Source organism: Perca flavescens, chromosome 22 (assembly GCF_004354835.1).
Source record: "Perca flavescens isolate YP-PL-M2 chromosome 22, PFLA_1.0, whole genome shotgun sequence".
Lineage (NCBI taxonomy): Eukaryota > Metazoa > Chordata > Actinopteri > Perciformes > Percidae > Perca > Perca flavescens.
In genome coordinates, this window is record NC_041352.1 from 23,913,734 (window position 1) to 23,931,750 (window position 18,017).

The window sequence follows — 18,017 nt, forward strand, 5'->3', positions numbered from 1 at the left end:
ACCACTTGGCTATACAACCTAAATCTGTGTGCTGCTCTGCAGGGATGCAGAATATATAAAATGATGTCATGGAGGCTTAATATAAGTGAATACAACTTCAATTTAGGTGAGTTTAAACTCTATAGCATCCCAATAAAAGTAATGTACGTGCCAAACTTCGGCTGTGCCACTCATTCATAAAGCTAGGACATTGTTTTGCTCATATTCTCATGTTAAATGCGTTTTTATCACAGTAAAGCTCAGTACAGATCTATAGCAAAGATATGAGCGCACTCACAATAAGCTTTAAAGCTATCTGTGTTTTTCCAGCGCAGAAATGAAACAATAATCTCACCAGGAGAAGTTCTCCAGACCGGCTCCGCCTCCTCCTCCTCCTCCTCCTCCTCCTCCTCCTCTTGCTGCTTGCAGGGGACGGGGAGGGTAGAAGTTAAGAAGTCAGCTCTCTCTGCCATTGTTCTTGTTCTGGAAGTCTGAGAACAGGACGGAGACTGCGCTGGTCGGGTACCGGACGGCGGTCTGTCGTTATGACGGGCTCCGGTCCGAAGCTCGGGGTGCTTTTGCTGCTGGCGGTTCTGCTGCAGACTGTGGTCGTGACCATCACCGTGCTGCACTTCACCACGGCTCTCAACTCGGTAAGGACAAAGTGAAGGTTCGGGGTGACGAACCCGGAGACGCGCGCAGGCTTTTACGCATCGCCATGCAGTGCGCACCGCGAAGCTGTTCGGCTTTTTTTTTTTGAACGCAGCTTGAAGAAAAAGTAGACTTTATGTCAGCTTTGACCATATCACTGTAATTTCTATAAACTTTTAGTGTGTAATGTATTACTCACAGTTTTTGGGGAAGTCTTCTTCATGGCTCTGGTTCTGTAGCTGCGCTCCTGAGCACAATACAATGAAGGCTATTGCTTTCACAGTAAAATAGTTCTGTTTTGTGCAATTTATTATTTAGCTTAATGCAATGACACACTTTTCCTTTGTCTTCTCTGCATTTGCAAACCGAAAAAAAAGGACAAGGAAGTAAAAAGCTCTGGCAGCTGCATCTATTTTTATGATTAGCTGCGACTATCAGGAAGAGTGTGTGTGTGCGTGCGTGTGTGTGTGTGTGTGTGTGCGTGCGTGCGTGCGCGTGCGTGTGTGTGTGTGTGTGTGTGTGTGTGTGTGTTGGACTCACTCTGCTTGTTTTGGTGAGGCCAGGTCCTTTTTGGTTACCTGGATTTAGTCCAGCTCAACTCTCAGTCTGTGTTTATAGGAATTAATCATTAGCCCAGATGACATGCAGCAGAAATACAGGAGGAACTGAAACCTAAACAGATGACAAGAGGGGCACATGCCAAGAAATCATGTTGACTCTGGTTCCAAGCAAACTTTAACAGTGATTGTGAAGGTATAAAATGTGATTTATGCCTCATTTTCCTTCCCCTCCCCACCACACCCCCATAAGCACATCTTCATCTAAGTATGCTACAAATGTTTGTCTTGAAGTTTACATCAGCCAGAAAAAACATGGTAACATTCAGTTTTTTTTTTTTTTGCATTAAACCAAAGGAATTCCTTCTTCGCGTGTGTTTTGATGATAAGTTAAAAGAGACATTCGTTCTAATTGTTTGCTGCTCTTCTTGGTGTTTCCACTCTGTTGCAGATGAAGGAGACGTTCGCCAGGAGCAGTGTTTCCTGTCTGACGGGCGGCGAACTGAAGAGCATCACGGCTGTTCGGGGGGATCCGTGCTGGCAGGTCACTCAGCAGCTTCACCTGCTCATTGAGAAGGTACGCTGAAGCGACAGTAACTCCAAAACGCTGCGCTACGCACTCCCAAACTCACACGTATACATCTCAAAGTCCTGATTGTAATTCTCTCTTTCAAGCTGTATCAAGTATGACTTCACCAGAATGACCTTTGCATATCAGTATTTGTTGCTCAGTATTAATGATGAGTGATTATTTGGCCAGCTGCTGAGATCTGTGGCTTTCTAAGCAACGTTTTATTCTCCCAGCCTGCTGTGGATTAAATCTCCCCACCCACTGGAGTTTGGAGACATTACTAATCCCCCCCCCACACATACACTTCAGATGCAAAGGCCAATAAAGCAAATGATAAATCAGCTTTAATGTTATTATCATTATTATTACACAGCCTCTTTATTGATCGTCATTTTATTTTTTTTTATTTTACAACTGGCAATTACATTTGAGTCAAGGAAGACTTCAGTCCTGCCAAATGTTGAGTCATGCGTACAGTAGAGTTTAAACCCATTCAGAGCTGAAACTATTAGTTTATTAATCAAACAGTCGATCGACAGAAAATGAATCTGCAACTATTTTGATAATCGATCAATTGTTTCAGTCGCTGCTCTCAGCCAAAATGCCAAACATTCTCTTGTTTCATCTCCTCAAAAATGTAAGCATTTGATGCTTTTTGCTCAAGGTGATTGATTGATCAGACTTCACACAGCTCCCTCTAGAGACTGTAGAGACTTACACACTGTACATGCAGTATAACACCTGAAAACACACCCTCCCCTTAAATCCTATTTTCTATCGTTTTAGAGTTTTGTGCATAATGAATATACATATTTGCTTGCAACATGAGCAAGAAGTTGCAGTGTTTCTTGTTGATATAATAGCGTTGCATCATGTAAAATTGCTTAACCCTTGTGTTGTCTTCCCGTTTGTTTTTCTGGGTCAAAATTGAAAATGAAATTCGTTTTGGTCGACTTTATCGACACTTATTGTATCTTTTCCCCATTTTTTTGGTCACTTTTTCCAACGTTTTACAGCTTTTTTTTTCAAATCTTTACTCACTTTTTTTTTTTTTTTTTTTTTTTAACATTTTTGTCACTTTTTTCTAAACGTTTATTTTTTAAATGGTATATAATCGACTCAAACACCCAAATTCAATGCAAGTAGTGAGCTGATCATTTCTTTTACTTGTGAAGAGTAATGGTTGTTGGAAACCATCCAAGTTATTTTTAAAAATCCATTTGAATGCACAGTGTACAAAAACAAAAAATCGAATTTCTCATACAGACAGAGGAGTTTTCTCCTCCTGCTAAGAAAGAGGTGCAGTTCCGCATATGCTACTGGGTAAAAAGGTGTGTTAAAAGTTCACACCTTTATGTCTAATAATATAGCCGCATTAGCAGCTAGCGTGCGATACAATTCCCAAAGCTTTTGTTCAGCCTATCCACTGTGACTACAACCATATAAGTCTATTTATGGCTTTTTATGGCTTTTGAACTTCTTCTCTTTCGCTGTTGTCAGAGTAATAATCCTTCATGTAGATGAGACTGAAGTTCTACATTGTCATGAATTTGCTTATACAGTAGACTACACCCACTAGGGGATTGTAGTTCTCCTTGTATTACTGTTTTCATCAGAGAAATTAGGTGAGCCTGGAAAGATTAACTCCAAGACGAACATGTATTGTGTATTGCATTACTCAACATGAGCAAGAAGTTGCCATATGTGTTGCTGACATTAAAAAGTTCATATAAAACTGTTTAAAAATCTACTTTAATGTACAGTGTATAAAAAGAGAGTCCTCCTTCCTGCCCGAAAAGATGTGAATGTATGCAGTTCACACCTATATGACAGCAGGAGCTGTAAACAGTAAATGTATCTCCTAACAAGTAATGTGTGTGTGTGTGTGTACCACAGCTTGATGAATCATAAAAACTAGATCAACTAGCCACAGTGTTGCATTGGCTGACATGTTCCTAAATCTCCATGAACACACACACACACAAACTGTAGTTTACTTTGTCTACACCGTGACTACACACACACCGTCCTGCTGCCACAAATGCTCACTAGAGCACCACAAGTGGATGAATTTGCCGCTGAAAATAGTCCCCAACAAAGTTTGTTGTCATAAAAACTACAGTCAGCAGCTGTTTAAAATATAAACCTATACAGTATATTTGTGGTTGTGTTTTAAAGATTTACGTCTTCAGTAGAAACCAATGATCTTGGAGCTGAGAGCCACAGACAGGAAGTCAGACAGTGTTGAGAGACGGGCTAACATGTTGTTGGTTTTGGTCTTTTTGTGGAATTTGTTGACAATAAGGAAAACGAGTTGCAACGAAGGGAATTTAAGGACAGTAGGTCCTTGTAAGGGCGGTATAGTGAAGTTATTATAATTATTCTAATATAATTATTAGGGGCTTCCTGTGCTGCTGATCTCTGAACATTAACAGGAGAAGAAAAATGTTGAAATGATCCAAATCACTGTCTGCAGACGCACAATGAGCTCCTTCATAGCTGGAGATGTGATGTGATCCTGTGTGGTTTAATCAGCACAGGAATGTGTTCACCTGCTCGCTCGCTCGCACACACACACACACACACACACACACACACACACACACACACACACACACACACACACACACACACACACACACACACACACACACACACACAGTACTCAGAGCTAAAGAAAATTACTGATATCTGGCCTGAGCATGCACACACACACCCCATTTTACTTTGCCTTTACTTTCTATTTGTGCGCATTGTTTGTTTTTATTTCCTTCTCCTCTGATTGACTTTGCTGCTCTCTTGAATAAAACACAGTGGGGACTTTCCGCCTTTCCGCCTGAGCTACTTGATTAAATTTAGTTCAGAATATAAACATATTAGCTGATGTTCTGACTCAACAGTTTCTGCTTTTAACTCGGAGCGCAGAGTGAAAGCACCCTCTAAGTTGAAAATGTAATTTTGTTATTTTCCTGCTTTGATTATACTCCAAATATCTTCTCAAACATATTTTATTGAGTGGTTTACTTATTCAGATAATTACGGTTCTGTTTCTGCTCCTTCGGGAGTTTTTTTTTGTATCCACAGCGGTCTCCTCCTCTCCAAAACAAATGGACCCGCTGATTTTAAACCGGTAACAACGCTGAATAAAGCAGTTTCTCGTTCAAAATCTGTGTTTCTCTGTCGCTTTTGGGCTCGTCTGCAGAGGGGCTGCGGGCCGAGCTGCAGCTAACGTTTGCTCAGCCTGTTTCTCTTAAAACTTAAGATCCAGACGTCCGATGATTAAGGGTGTTTTCACATATAGTCCTCTTAAAGGAACCAAACTCGATCAACTCAGTTAACGTGGACCAACAGAAAAGGGACTCTGTTCTTTTTGTGTTCACGTTGTCATTTTACTTAAAAGAGAACTCCCTTCAGCTCTGACAGGGCCTCAGGCAAAAGGAACCTGAAGCGTGTTGCGTTCACAATGCACAGGTTAAGAGAACCATAGTCTATGGGTACATCCCATGTCGCTTATGCAAGGACTCAGACTACCTCCCAAGGAGGTCTGAGTATGGTTCGTTTCAGAGGGCTCTGAGTCCCTTTGGAGTGTTCACATATGGGCAAAAAATACTGACTAATAGGTAGGGCGGAACAATCAATCGTTTTCAAATTGAAATCGCGATTTAAAAGACTGTGATTAGCTAATCGTGAAGACCGCCATTAATCTAATGTGAAATGTTTAGTTGAATGTCTGGTGTTTGACATCAAACACTGGATTTAACTTTTTTTTTTATTCCTCTTTGCATTATTATATTATATGTTAATATACTGTATATTTCATAAGATAAATGCTGGAATAATGTTACATACCACATATTGTTTACAGAAATGTCCTATCTTTCATTTCTTTTATTACTTTATTTAGCATGATCCTAGAAGGTGCAATATGTAGCACAAAAAAAAGAATCGCAAATCAAATCATAATCGCAATATCTGGCAGGAAAATCGCAATTACATTTGGAGGGCACATGGAGGGCTGAACCGGACCAAGTGTAAAAAACGCCTGAAAATCCTTCATCCGTGCAAAAACATCAAGATCTAAAAAGTGTATCATAAAGCGTTTAAAATGTGACTTAAAACCGGATGAAAAGTCAAACTATGACGGCTTCTGGCAGACAACCACAACGCTGACGCATGCACAAAGGGGATACGACGCCATCGACAGGCGACCAAATGTAACGGAGCGTTACCTTGAATAAAATGACAGATCTCCCTTGGGGCGGCCTCTAGCTCACCCAGTAAGAGCGTGTGCCCCATGTAGGCTGAGTCTTTGGCAGAGGCCCGGGTTTGAATCCGACCTTAAGACTTTTCTGCAAGTCATCCCCTCTCTTTCTCTCCCCACTTTCCTGTCTATCCACTGTCACTATCGAATAAAAGGGAAAAACTGCCAAATATAATCTTTAAAATGACAGATCTCTCTGGGTTTGAACATGGTTGCAAACATTCGGGATATTGTAATTTCACAACTGCACTAAATATATAACATCCATTAGGAAGCATCCTCTGGAAACCATGAACGTCTGTACTTAATTTAAGGTCAATCCATACAATACTTGTTGAGATCTGTTTAAAGAGAGTTTCACAGTTGATTCAGATGAACCCAGATATTAAGTTAAAGGTAATAACTCAAGAAAAAAAAAAAAATATGATTTTAAAATTGCAAATTGCAGAAACATCCAGTTTGTGTAGTTTTATTTTGGAAGATGGGTAGTATTTGAAATTGAATTTAACAACATTGTTTGAGGAATAGATGCTCCACATTTAGCAAAAACCCGCAGGTCTTCCTTTAAACTTCATCCTCAAAAAGAAGTCTTGCAAATTTGAAGAGAAACTAATTGCCTGAGAGGCATTACCCATAAATTCTGCTTCACGCTGGCTCACTGCAGGTAAATGTAGCTCATAAATTAGTTGTTTTCTTTCACCTCCCTCTCAGTTATTGCTGAAGCTGTACAAATATTTTTAAAAGAGAAATCGTTAACCCTTGTAACCTCTTCTGGCAACCAATAGGAACCGCAACAAAACATTTCTGCTTCTACACAAGTTATTTACTAGAATTAACATGATATTACGGAAAAAGATTTCTCTCTTCTCTAATGCTTTCAGAATGCATTTTTTACCATCATGTTTTTCCTATTTCTTTTACATTTCTGGAAACTACTAAACTGAAACACATCCAGAATCCACTACGGTTGGCAGTTGTTGCATCTGTTTGGAGCCAATTCGTAAGACATGAGGGAGAGGGGAAGGATCTGTTACCGACCTGAACATGGAGGCTCCTTCTTATTCCTGATCCAGATTTCAGCACAAGTTTAGGGTTAAAGTCATCAAAAGGCTGCTGGGTAGACCTGTGGAATACAAAGTGTTATATATGTGTATTCCATTTATAAATGAGTCTTTTGTTGTTGGATTTAAAGGTGCCGTAGGTAGGATTGGGAAGATCCAGGACAAGAATTTGAACGACAACGTCTCAGACCCTCCCCCCTTTCTGCTGAAGCCCAAACGGTCTCCTAAGCCCCTCCCCCCACAAGGGAGAATGAATGCGTGTGCATGAGCAGTGATTAACACGCAGTTAGTCGTACTACAGGCTGTAGGTGGTGCCAGAGGAGCCATATGTTATTTTTTTAATGACCTGCTTCATATAGTTCTACTGGAACATAGGTTTCAGCAAATATGACAGAAAGTTAGTTTTAGAAGTCTAACCCTACTGCACCTTTTTAAGGCTTTAATAAATGTTTTCTGCTGTTCACCCTGCAGTCTCTGTCTCAGCGTTACCAGAAGCAGATTTCGTCGGCAGTCAGAGGTGAGAAAACTTGGTAACCCTTTACGTGAAGGTATCTACATAAGAGTGACATGACACTGTCATGAACACATGACACTGTCACGACACAGTCATGACACATGAACCCTAACAATAACTCTAACCATAACTTATCATGACAAAAACCAAATGACACTTACTAAAAGAAGCGTTCTCTCATAAACATTTATGACTTGTTTATAATGTTTATGACACGTTCATGACAGTGGCATGTCACTCTTATGTAGATACCTTTTTAAATAAAGTGTAAACGAAAACTTAAACACACCGACCTATGACTGTCTGTATGTTTGTAAATATGTATTTTTTTTTTTATCCGATGACCTGGAACTTTCTGGTGCAGATAAAATACTTAAATTTCCTTCAAAAACTTGAATGTGGTGGTTTGTTAACACAGGTGTGTTAATTATGTGTGTTTCATTCTTTCTTCTTTTTTCACGTTAGATGAAGTATCTCGGGTGCTGCCCTCGCTTGTGATGGTTGACAGGGCTTCGCCCCGCCCCAAAGTCGCGGCCCATGTCACTGGCAGCTTCGTGCCCCAGCTGGAGCGAGAGGGAGGAGGTGAGTCCTTCCAAAATTAACTGCACACAGTGGTGATCTGAATTAAATTAAACAATTTCAAATGGAATTATTGATCGATTGGAACAAGAGTCTGACTAAATTTGCTTTGCTTAAGGGTGTCATCCATTAGGCACAGACCAAAATGGCTATGGGAACTGAATCAGCCTGCACCACAGTGGCTTTTAAATGTAGCTATTTTAATTCTGTCTGACTCTTAACTAATGAAGGCCCACAGACTGAAACGTTGCATCTAAGTGCCTGCTAGGGACTGTTTTGCAGTATATAAGAGATGCGTTTTGCAAGGAAAAGTACATTTTCTATGATTTGTTGCTACAAATCCTACAGATGAAAAGTTACAAATTATAAAAAAAAAAATACTGACGGTACAGCAGGTCAAAATTCTAAGATAGTAATGGTGCCTTTCCATTCGACTCAACTCCCTCTCTTGGTACTAGGTGCTTGTTTGTTTTCCCTTTCCACTGCAGATATAACTCATACTATAAGTACTTTCTCAGTGTAGGCGGGATTCTCGGCTGAACGTCACAGCGTTGCCCTGTGGAACTGCCGTTTTTTTTTATTTTATCATAGGCTCAGCTCACTTGGAACCTCGACCAAGGTTGTACTAAAAAAAGGACCAGATATCATTGACAACTATTACACACGGAAAACACAAACAAAAAGCCAGTCGAGTAAAGACAACATTTTGTACTTCTTACTATCTTATAATTAAAGTGACTTACATGTCCATCCTCTGTCACTATCTAAATAAAGGGAAAAGCCCCCCCAAAAAAGTGACTTAGAAATGTCACAATTCATACTTTGAATATTATAATTTTGGCTTACAAGGAGTAGTTTACATTTTATTTTATACATTTAATCATTTTTACAATGTTGACTTACTATCTCACAACTGTAACCTACAAAAGTCACAAATTTCACATAAATATATAATGTTTATGTCAAGGCCAAGGCCTGCAAATGGTCTAAGGCTAGTAAGGCTACATACACTGCATACGTTCACTTTGGTTTGCATTTTATCTAAAATCAAACGATGCCTATATGTATCGTCACCGTTAATCTATGGGTTTCTTTTCTTGGTGGGAATTGGCGTTCACAACAAATCGTCACCTTCTAGCTTGTGATGTTTCTCCGGTTGGGTTTGTTTTTTTCCGCAGCTCCCGTCTCCGCTGGGCGCCGAGTTCAGGGCCAGAAGATCTCATGGTGGGAGGGGCAGAAGGGGCTGGCCTTCCTCCAGGACGTCCAGCTGGTGGACGGGGAGCTGGTGGTGCCGCAGCCCGGCCTCTACTACATCTACGCACAGACGTACTTCAGACACACCCACTCCCTGGAGGAGGAGGGCGAGGACGGAGAGGAGGCGGAGGACCGGGGCAGGCCGCTGCTGCAGTACGTCTATAAAAAGGTGAGAAAGGTGTCACCGTAGGACTTTACACTCTCTGATTTCAACTCTTCTCGCCTTGTGTCGTGCGATTTTGCTCTGTTGCTGTTTCTCCACCCGTCTATGTTTTTAATTATTTGGCTCGGCTTGGATTTGACTCATCAGCTGGCAGGTTTTCCGAATCACGTCTGTTGTCGCCAGTTGTTTGTAATAAATATTGGAACTGCACTTTCCCCTCGGAATTAAAGTGTAGAAGTGTTTTAAAAGGGCTCTATTTTATTTAGATGTTCTACTCCATCTACCTCGGATTTGACCACTTAGTTTTACTTTTCTTCATTTCTTCATCACACTTGTGTTATAAGATTTGTTGGCCCGTGTTTGATGCCAGACAGCAGAGAGACAGACAGGAAACACGGGGAGACAGCGAGGGGAATTGCGTGCAACAAAGGTCTCAAACCAGAATAAGACGAGCAAAGTTGTGTTTACACGGAGTGCAACTTGACCGTGTGCAAAATTAAATTTGAATCACCGAACACGGCAGACCGAGGAGTAACTTCAGATGGTGGTCTGACTAATCAGATCTTCTGACCAATGGGAATCCAGACGGTGAGTGTGTAACTGCATCACAGCGTGGCAAACAGCCAATAACAATCACTTTCTGCTTTGTCATTTAAAACTAGACGGAGGGGGACTGTGCTTTGTCGTTTGGCAGACAGTCAGCTGTTACACACACTCCCGGGCAGTTCAGTGCTTGTGTTTGGTGGTTTAAAACGTTCCTGTGGCAGAGATAGATGGCAGTGATGTTTCCTGTTTCCTGTTTCCTGTAAGGGACTCTCACACCGCCTCGAAATCATGGATGTATTAAGCTCGAAACACACTGAAGTGTCCAGTCACCGGTTACGTGATTGGCGTGACATCGGGTTGTGGAGGTGCGTTTAAAAAACTACTCCAGCGCTGGTTGCATGGTATCACAATGTTATATAGTCACCATGGTAACATTAATTGGTCATGTGACAAGGGCTGGGGAAATTGTCAGAACAAGACGCCATGTGACATGTTGACAGCCCTCTTAGCCCAATGGATTGGGGGTGGGGGGGGCACCGATCATATATCAAGGGGGGGCCGGTACCCCCCCTTCTAGCCCCGCCCCTGGCCCTGATTGATTCCTCTGACCCACCAGCCATGAGCGCCTCACTCTTTCCACCACATATCAAACCTCTCCCTCTCCCGCCAGGTGAGCTCCTACCCGGTTCCCATCCTGCTGATGAAGACGAGCCGAACCTCCTGCTGGTCCCGGGGCTCCCAGTTTTCCCTGCACTCGGCCCACCAGGGGGGGCTGTTCCCGCTCAGCAACGGCGACCGCCTGTTCGTCACGGTGACCAACGCCTCTGCTGTGGACATGGACGAGAAGAGCAGCTTCTTCGGGGCGTTTCTCATCAGCTAGACCGTCGCGTGCAGGACTCGGGGATCGACCGTCACGCTGTCGACGTTTGCGATGGATGCGTCTCGTCTCGTAAACATGGCTGCAGCCTCTAGACTTCTCCTATTAATGAAAAAAACTGCAACAGCGAGTCACGGGGAAGGCGGTCCTTCTGGTTTTCAGGATCACAAACCGAACGAAATTTTGACTACACTGGTTTCATGGGTGGAGAAGAGACTTTTAGGGCTTGGATTCAACAGAGATTAAAGTTTCTGTTGTATGAACTTTTCTTTGAGGCCGAAGTCCACGTTTTTTAAAGTCTAAAGTGTGCAGAGCTAAGTGGTCTTGAACGGCTAAGAAAAAAAACCTTATTACAAAATATACAAAACAATATTGACTCTGTTTTATGCTTTGGTTCTGGTGAGCTAAGTTTTGAGCTGACATTCTGCACACACAGGCTGAATTCTGATGCAATTTGCCTGGGTGTATTCTCGCCTGTCCCGTTCCTGGGATTTTGGGGCTTTATTTTTATTTTTTTAAAACAGGGAATCCTTGAAGCAGTTAGCCTATGTGCAGAAAATGCAAAAATAACCTCAAGTTTTAGCGACTATCAAGCTATGTTCGGAAAATAATTTATTGCCGCAGTAGGTTACATCTATGTGGAATTTGCCTTGGTAAATGGGGCATACGTCCACAAACATTTAACATTAATAAGAAATAAACAATAAATACAGAAATAGAAACGGAAACAAATTTATACAAAGGTTTAGGTTTCCCTACAGTGTGGAATATCTAGTGATGATCTACCAAAGCTAGACTGTATTTTCAAATTTTAAGTTCTGTTTTAGATGCAAAACACTTTGTAAAATTGCCCCGTAACTCAGCTCGCCAATTCACAAACTCATCTTTAACCGCTCACAGATTCTTCACAAGGGGGCGCTGTTCTTTTCTCATTCTAGAAAAAGGAAGGTTGGTAGCAATTCAGACCTTGGGGAAAACATTACACTTGATCCAACTTACTGATTTTATAGCAAATGCTTTAAAACTGGGGTCTGCCTCTAAGAATTGTTTGTGTAAAACTCTTATCAGCTGAACATTAGCGACTATCGGAGTCCCTGGATGCGTGATTGTGTAAAGATATAAATATTGTGCCATATTTTGTGTTTTTTATCTGGGTCTCTAGCTCTCAATGAACTCTCTTCTTAATTTTCCCTCAGCGAGATGTTGAACTTCTGAGACCATTTACCGATCATGGGCTACTGCTTAACATTACAAGCCTTTCAGACAGTTATTTGATGGCTATGTTGAAATATTAAGGGTGTAAGATCGCCACCTTTTCCTTCACAAGTTTTACAGTGCTCATTTTAACACGCTGCTCCTCACAAATCTGGCTGTGTGCTTTTGATTTTGTTGGCAGCAGCGCCCGCGGTCTCTCGCTGTGCTGTTGGCTCGTTCATCTTAATCGTTCTCCAAATGGTGCATTGAAAGCTTCCTAAGCGCTTGGTATTCTCAGGCATTCATGTCGTGTTGGATACGCTGCAGACTTGGAAAACCGTTTGTAATGAACAGTGCAGCAAATCCTCTGATGCTAAAAGATATGAAAACCTTGAAGGTTGAAAGCTTGAAGGTTCATTCAGGAAATAGTATTGGGGGGGGTCTAGGCACTCTCCGTTGGCTTGCAAGCTGGAAAAACCAAACTCTGGTCAGGCCAATCACATCGTGTATAGAGTTGGTGGGCGGGGCTTATGGCTGCTGCTGTTGGGAACAGAGGTCTTCTGGAAGACTTGGAGTTCAGCTTTTCTTTGAGAAAAGAACAAAGAACGGCCCTGAAGTCATTCTTAAAAAAGGAAGATGTGTTCGGACTTTTGCCGATCGGATACGCCAAAAGTTTAATCTATCAACTAGCCTTGCTCTGCCTGGTTGTAACATGGGAGTTGCTACTCTACCGCTGCCTCCATTGGTTAGTTTATGTGTTCTTGTTGAGCGTCGGTATTTTAATTGGGTTAGTTTGGTTTCGGGAACTGAGCAAGCGCCAACGGCAAGTGAAAGCCATGAAATGTGGCTGAAAGCTCCAGAAGAAATCTCAAGGAATGTCAAACTCCCATTGCCAAGGGGTGAGAATGAACCCTCTGTTAAATTCACAGATTTATCCAACTCTATTTGAGAAGAGCAAAAAAAGACGTCCGCATTAATGAGTTCCAATTAAGTTCTCCTTAAAAGCAGCATTCACTGTAGCACTTATGTAAATATCACATTACGAGACCTTTTTTTAATTTCTTGTTTTTGCAACTAATGTATAGACATTTTTTTTCAACATTTATTTTTTTTTTTTAATGTTGGTATTCACGAAAATTACAGTGAGAAACCTATACTCCAGGACCAAACATGATGTAAAATGGTAGTTTAAAGTTGATGTGAACAGGGTCTGATTTGTGCTCCTTAATATGAATCTACAGACAAATCTGTGGTTTTGAGTTGACTGTGAGGTGGATCGTACATCTGATGAGCGAAACAATAACCTGAGACACTGATTATAACGCAGTCAGTACCTTACGGTACGTTGGGCCTCCATATGGAAAAAAAACTGGAAACCTCCACCTGCAGTCAGTCTTCTACATCAGCTGGACCTCCACCACCTGAAAGGCATCAAAAAAGGAGACAAATGCACTCTAGTCGGGTTGTAGACAATTACACTAAATTTGTATCGTTTGCCAGAGAGACCAAAACTAAATGTGAATGTAAATAAGCAGGTGGTTTTGTCTGTAAATATGTGAAATAAAGACACCGAAGGAGGAACTTACCAACATTTTTTACTTCACCGAACAACTTAAATTCATCAGGGTATGTGCGGTTGTTTCCAGCTTTCTTATATCCAGTCTGTTGATTAGTCACGCCACATACGGCTCACCATCAATTTCGAAACACACAGAATGTTACCATCTAGCACATCTATCTTTCTAGCACATTTCTGTATCCACTAAGAGTTATATTGTTATGTAAAAACTATTTTAAAAAGGTGTTTGTAGAATCAGTAACGATGATCAATGGATTGCATGAAAGGAAACTCTAAACAACCTCGGACACGCTGATGAAGGCAGGAAAACATCTGCTGAATAAAGCCTGATTTAATGAAGAAGAGATGTGCAACACATTTCTAAAATTTAGAGCCACAACTTGCCGAAATAAAGATATCAAAGCAGTGGGAGATCTGTCAGTAAAAGGCTGGCTTATTCAAATTTAGATCACAAAAGGCTGTAGATCAGTCCTTTTCTTTCCGGGTCTAATAAGCTTTAACCCTTGTGTGGTGTTCATATTTTTGTTCCAAAGCCAATGTTACCGGGTCTGGGGGCCCCACCACATTATTAGGCTTTTTAATCAATACAGCCATAAAAATTTATGTCAAAATACTTAACAGATGTTTAGTTTAGCTCAATTACCAATGACAAATACATCATTTATTGTTCATATTTTCTATTTACCCCTGTGAGATCACATTTATGATCATTTTTGTTTTTTGTGAGAAAATAAGGAAATTTAATTATAAAAAAGGTATAAAAATAGAAACAAGATTTTTGATCATTATTGGTGCTTATTTCTTAGAACTTCAGAAGAGGTGAAAGTGCTTGAAATGTAACAATTTTGTGACTTTGTGTTGGAATAGCATGTGCAGAAAGACAACAAAGTTTCATAGCACCTACATTTAAATACCAAGTCCAGTAGACCCGAACACCTCACATGTAATAGTTATGTGTAGGGGGGGAGAAGAGAAGTTATTTTTTTATGTTCTTCACAGAAAATGAGCCAAGGCCAATGAGTTTGAGTTAGAATAAATAGCATAATTTTTCTTTTAGCAAACATTGAAAATGGGTCCCACAGACCCGGACACCACACAAGGGTTAAACAAACAAGTTAAAGGTCCCATGGAATAAACATTCCACTTTATGAGGTTTTTCCAACATTAATATGCGTCCCCCCCAGCCTGCCTATGGTCCCCCAGCAGCTAGAAATGGCGATAGGTGTAAACCGAGCCCTGGGTATCCTGCTCTGCCTTTGAGAAAATGAAAGCTCAGATGGGCCGATCTGGAATCTTCTATATAAAAGAGTCTTCAGATACAGTATTAGGGGACCACTAAGGTCTATGTAAAAGAGACTTCAGATACAGTATTAGGGGACCACTAAGGTCTATGTAAAAGAGACTTCAGATACAGTATTAGGGGACCACTAAGGTCTATATAAAAGAGTCTTCAGATACAGTATTAGGGGACCACTAAGGTCTATATAAAAGAGACTTCAGATACAGTATTAGGGGACCACTAAGGTCTATATAAAAGCATCCAATGCGCATCATGTCATGGGACCTTTAAAGACTGTTCTGCCAACTGCTGGTGCTTATTAAATGAAAATTATGCAACATGAAGCTCAACGCTGCCCTCTAGTGTTTATCTGAAGCAGCCCGACGAGGCTTCAGACTACAGCAAGAGGGAAACAAATAATCACACAAGACTTTTGTTAAGTTTTTGATTTTCTTTCTTTTTTGTGGAAATATGTTACAGATATATTACAGGTATTTAAATGCCCCCGATGGATAACAAAGAAATGTTTGGAGACTAACACTAAGGAGAAGGGAGACAGCAACTTAACAGAGACAGAAATAGTCCAGACTGGATCGACACTTGACAGGCAGAGTGGGCCGGACTGACGCCTGGCCCGTAACCTATGTTAGCAGACGTCCAATAAATACTGCAAATGCTGTTAACGCAACTTATTAAAAACAAAAACAGAACAAAAGACAAGGAAAACAGGTGTGCTCTCCTTCTAGTGTCCTTTGTGGTATTTAGCAGCATGTGTGTAGCTTCCAGAAACCAAAAACTTGTGAATAACAAAAATGTGCAGGGCCTGCAATCAACCAGAGCTTTAAACACGAGAGAGAGAGAGAACAGACCAGAAATTTGGTGGCCAGTGTAGAAAAGTGGAAAAAGTGCTTAATACAGGAACACACAAATTATTAAAGAGGTTAACTCACATCCTTGACACATATCAAACAACCAGGGACAGACGTTTTGTCCTCCACCAGCCACAATGGTTGGTTGACTCCAAAATTCACCATGTTATCAGTGTTTTTTAAGTATACAATAACATCTTAGAACAATGTTTGGGTGTCTGACAGTGGCTCACAGAGTATAAACATTCAACAGACAAAACGGAAACTTACATTTGGCTGGTGGTGTTAAAAATCACTTCCCGGTTCTTACAGCAAAAGATATCAAAAATGTTAACACGGTAGAGGTTTTTAACTTGGAGCAGTTATCTTCAGGTTGTGTTGTTGTTGTTGTTGTTGTTGTTGTTCTTCTTCAAGGGTCTTTGTTTTACTTCTAGAGGTCGAGAGGAGAACTGAGAAAAAAAAATGCAATCTACCTTTTTACCTGTGTGAAAATCTTCTGGTTGAATGCAGGTCTGCCCCTGCACTATCTTCCATTGGTCTTTAATGTAACTTATAAAATATATCATAAAATGTCTTCTTTAATGGAAACCGATACGTCCACGTACAAAAAGTTCTCTCTTTTATATAAATTACACCAGTCTCTGATGATGATCTTCGTTCCGGCTAATAAGGGTCATCTCCACACGCACGCAGCCGCACACCCCCCCCCCACACACACACACACACACACACACACACACACACCCAACGTAGCTACACAACATGCTCTACATTTTACCCATAGTAGAGAAGAAAAAAAAAAGAGAAACTATCCCCATTGAAAGGAAATCTCTGCACATACAGTAACGCAACATCTCCTCTTTCTCCTTCTCTTCCACACTGTATCTGTATGCAAGACCACAAGCATGGTGCAGTTTGGGGCGATGGACGCAGGGCGACTCCCCCAGCTTCCGCTGGTGACCCTTGCTATCGCCGGTCACTGTAGCTGCCTTGTTCTGGCTCCGACGCCGCAGGTCCCTGGCACGCCCAGCTGGATAACGCCCAGCTGGCGGGGCGGGGAATGTGCGTAACGACCGACCGGAGTAGGGGGAGGGGCTAGGGGGAGACCTCAGCAGTCAAACCGCATCTCCAGTGAATCGTCAAAGCCCCTGTTGTCGTGCCCCGCCCCCGATAAGAAGGTGGCCGTGACGGGCGCCCCTGTAGCCGTGGTGACGTTGAGGAGGGCGCTGGGGGAGCTGGTGGCCGGGCTACGGAGGGCCGCCGCGGTGATACTGGTGAGGTTGATGCCGAGCGTGAGGCGAGTCTGTTCCAGAGCTTTCTCTGGCACGGCGAAGGCCTCCAGCTTCTTCTCTCCGTTGGCCATGTAGGAGTTCTGGCAGCCGCGGCAGATGCAGTCCAGACACGCCTGAGAAAAACAACCAGAATTAATAACATGATATGATTAATAATGACAACATCATAACAGTTCACCCAAAGGCTGTACCATAACAAAAAAAGGTTGTTTCATAAAAAATGAACCATCAACGTCAATTAAACCAAAATGAAACAGAAGAGGTGCTCAAAATGAAGTATAAAACATCTACAGTTCTATGAAAAATCAGCAAACAACATCTGCTGACAAGGATTGTGGGATATGGTCGAAAGCTCCGAAACAAGCGAGTCAGCGGACCTTGAGTTCAGATCCTTTTGTCAGAAGAAAGGTTAGAAGGTTCAAATGCCACAACACCAAAGTGGGTTTCACCAAAACACACTTTTGAACTCGTCATTCTCTGTAGTTTTAGACACGAAATGTAAAATACATTTACGGGCGCCCGGAGAGGACAGTTGGTAGAGCGGGGGCCCATACATAGAGGTTTACTCCTCGACGCAGGGGGCTTCAACATTTATTATAAACTGCAGCGGTATCCTGGCGGGCCTTGTTCATTGACATTTTTAACAACTTTCACCACATAAAAACAAGGCGTTATTACAGGTTTAATTTAAATATTTAACTGCAAAACTGCTAAGTAGTCTAGCTCAAACAAGCCAGTAAATTTGTCTTTTTTTCTGAATATTTAATACAGGCCTATATATACACATGTTA

At 41.6% G+C, this 18,017-nt stretch overlaps 2 protein-coding genes and 1 long non-coding RNA gene across 7 annotated transcripts in view; 1 reads left to right on the forward strand and 2 right to left on the reverse strand.

The window, feature by feature from the left end:
* Positions 1-403: 403 nt before the first annotated feature.
* tnfsf10 (TNF superfamily member 10) lies at positions 404-12,262 on the forward strand. The gene is made up of 6 exons (XM_028568790.1): positions 404-632; positions 1,639-1,764; positions 7,552-7,597; positions 8,060-8,176; positions 9,352-9,596; positions 10,807-12,262. Exons 1-6 carry the CDS (start codon positions 525-527, stop codon positions 11,014-11,016), a joined length of 852 nt encoding a protein of 283 aa, XP_028424591.1. The 5' UTR covers positions 404-524; the 3' UTR covers positions 11,017-12,262.
* Positions 838-9,582, reverse strand: LOC114548827 (uncharacterized). Its single transcript, XR_003691425.1, has 4 exons — positions 9,305-9,582; positions 7,058-7,142; positions 1,171-1,302; positions 838-877 (listed from the first exon to the last, which is right to left on the reverse strand). It is a non-coding gene; the product is annotated as an uncharacterized LOC114548827 (long non-coding RNA).
* Positions 12,263-15,501: 3,239 nt separating the features above from the next.
* The window catches only part of msl2b (MSL complex subunit 2b), a 60,809-nt gene continuing 58,293 nt past the window's right edge, over positions 15,502-18,017 (reverse strand). For all 5 annotated transcript variants that reach the window (XM_028569453.1, XM_028569451.1, XM_028569452.1 and 2 more), the window contains one exon: positions 15,502-17,339. In XM_028569453.1, the coding sequence (XP_028425254.1) occupies positions 17,043-17,339 (297 nt within the window). In that variant the 3' untranslated portion in view covers positions 15,502-17,042. The remainder of the gene's footprint in view (positions 17,340-18,017) is intronic.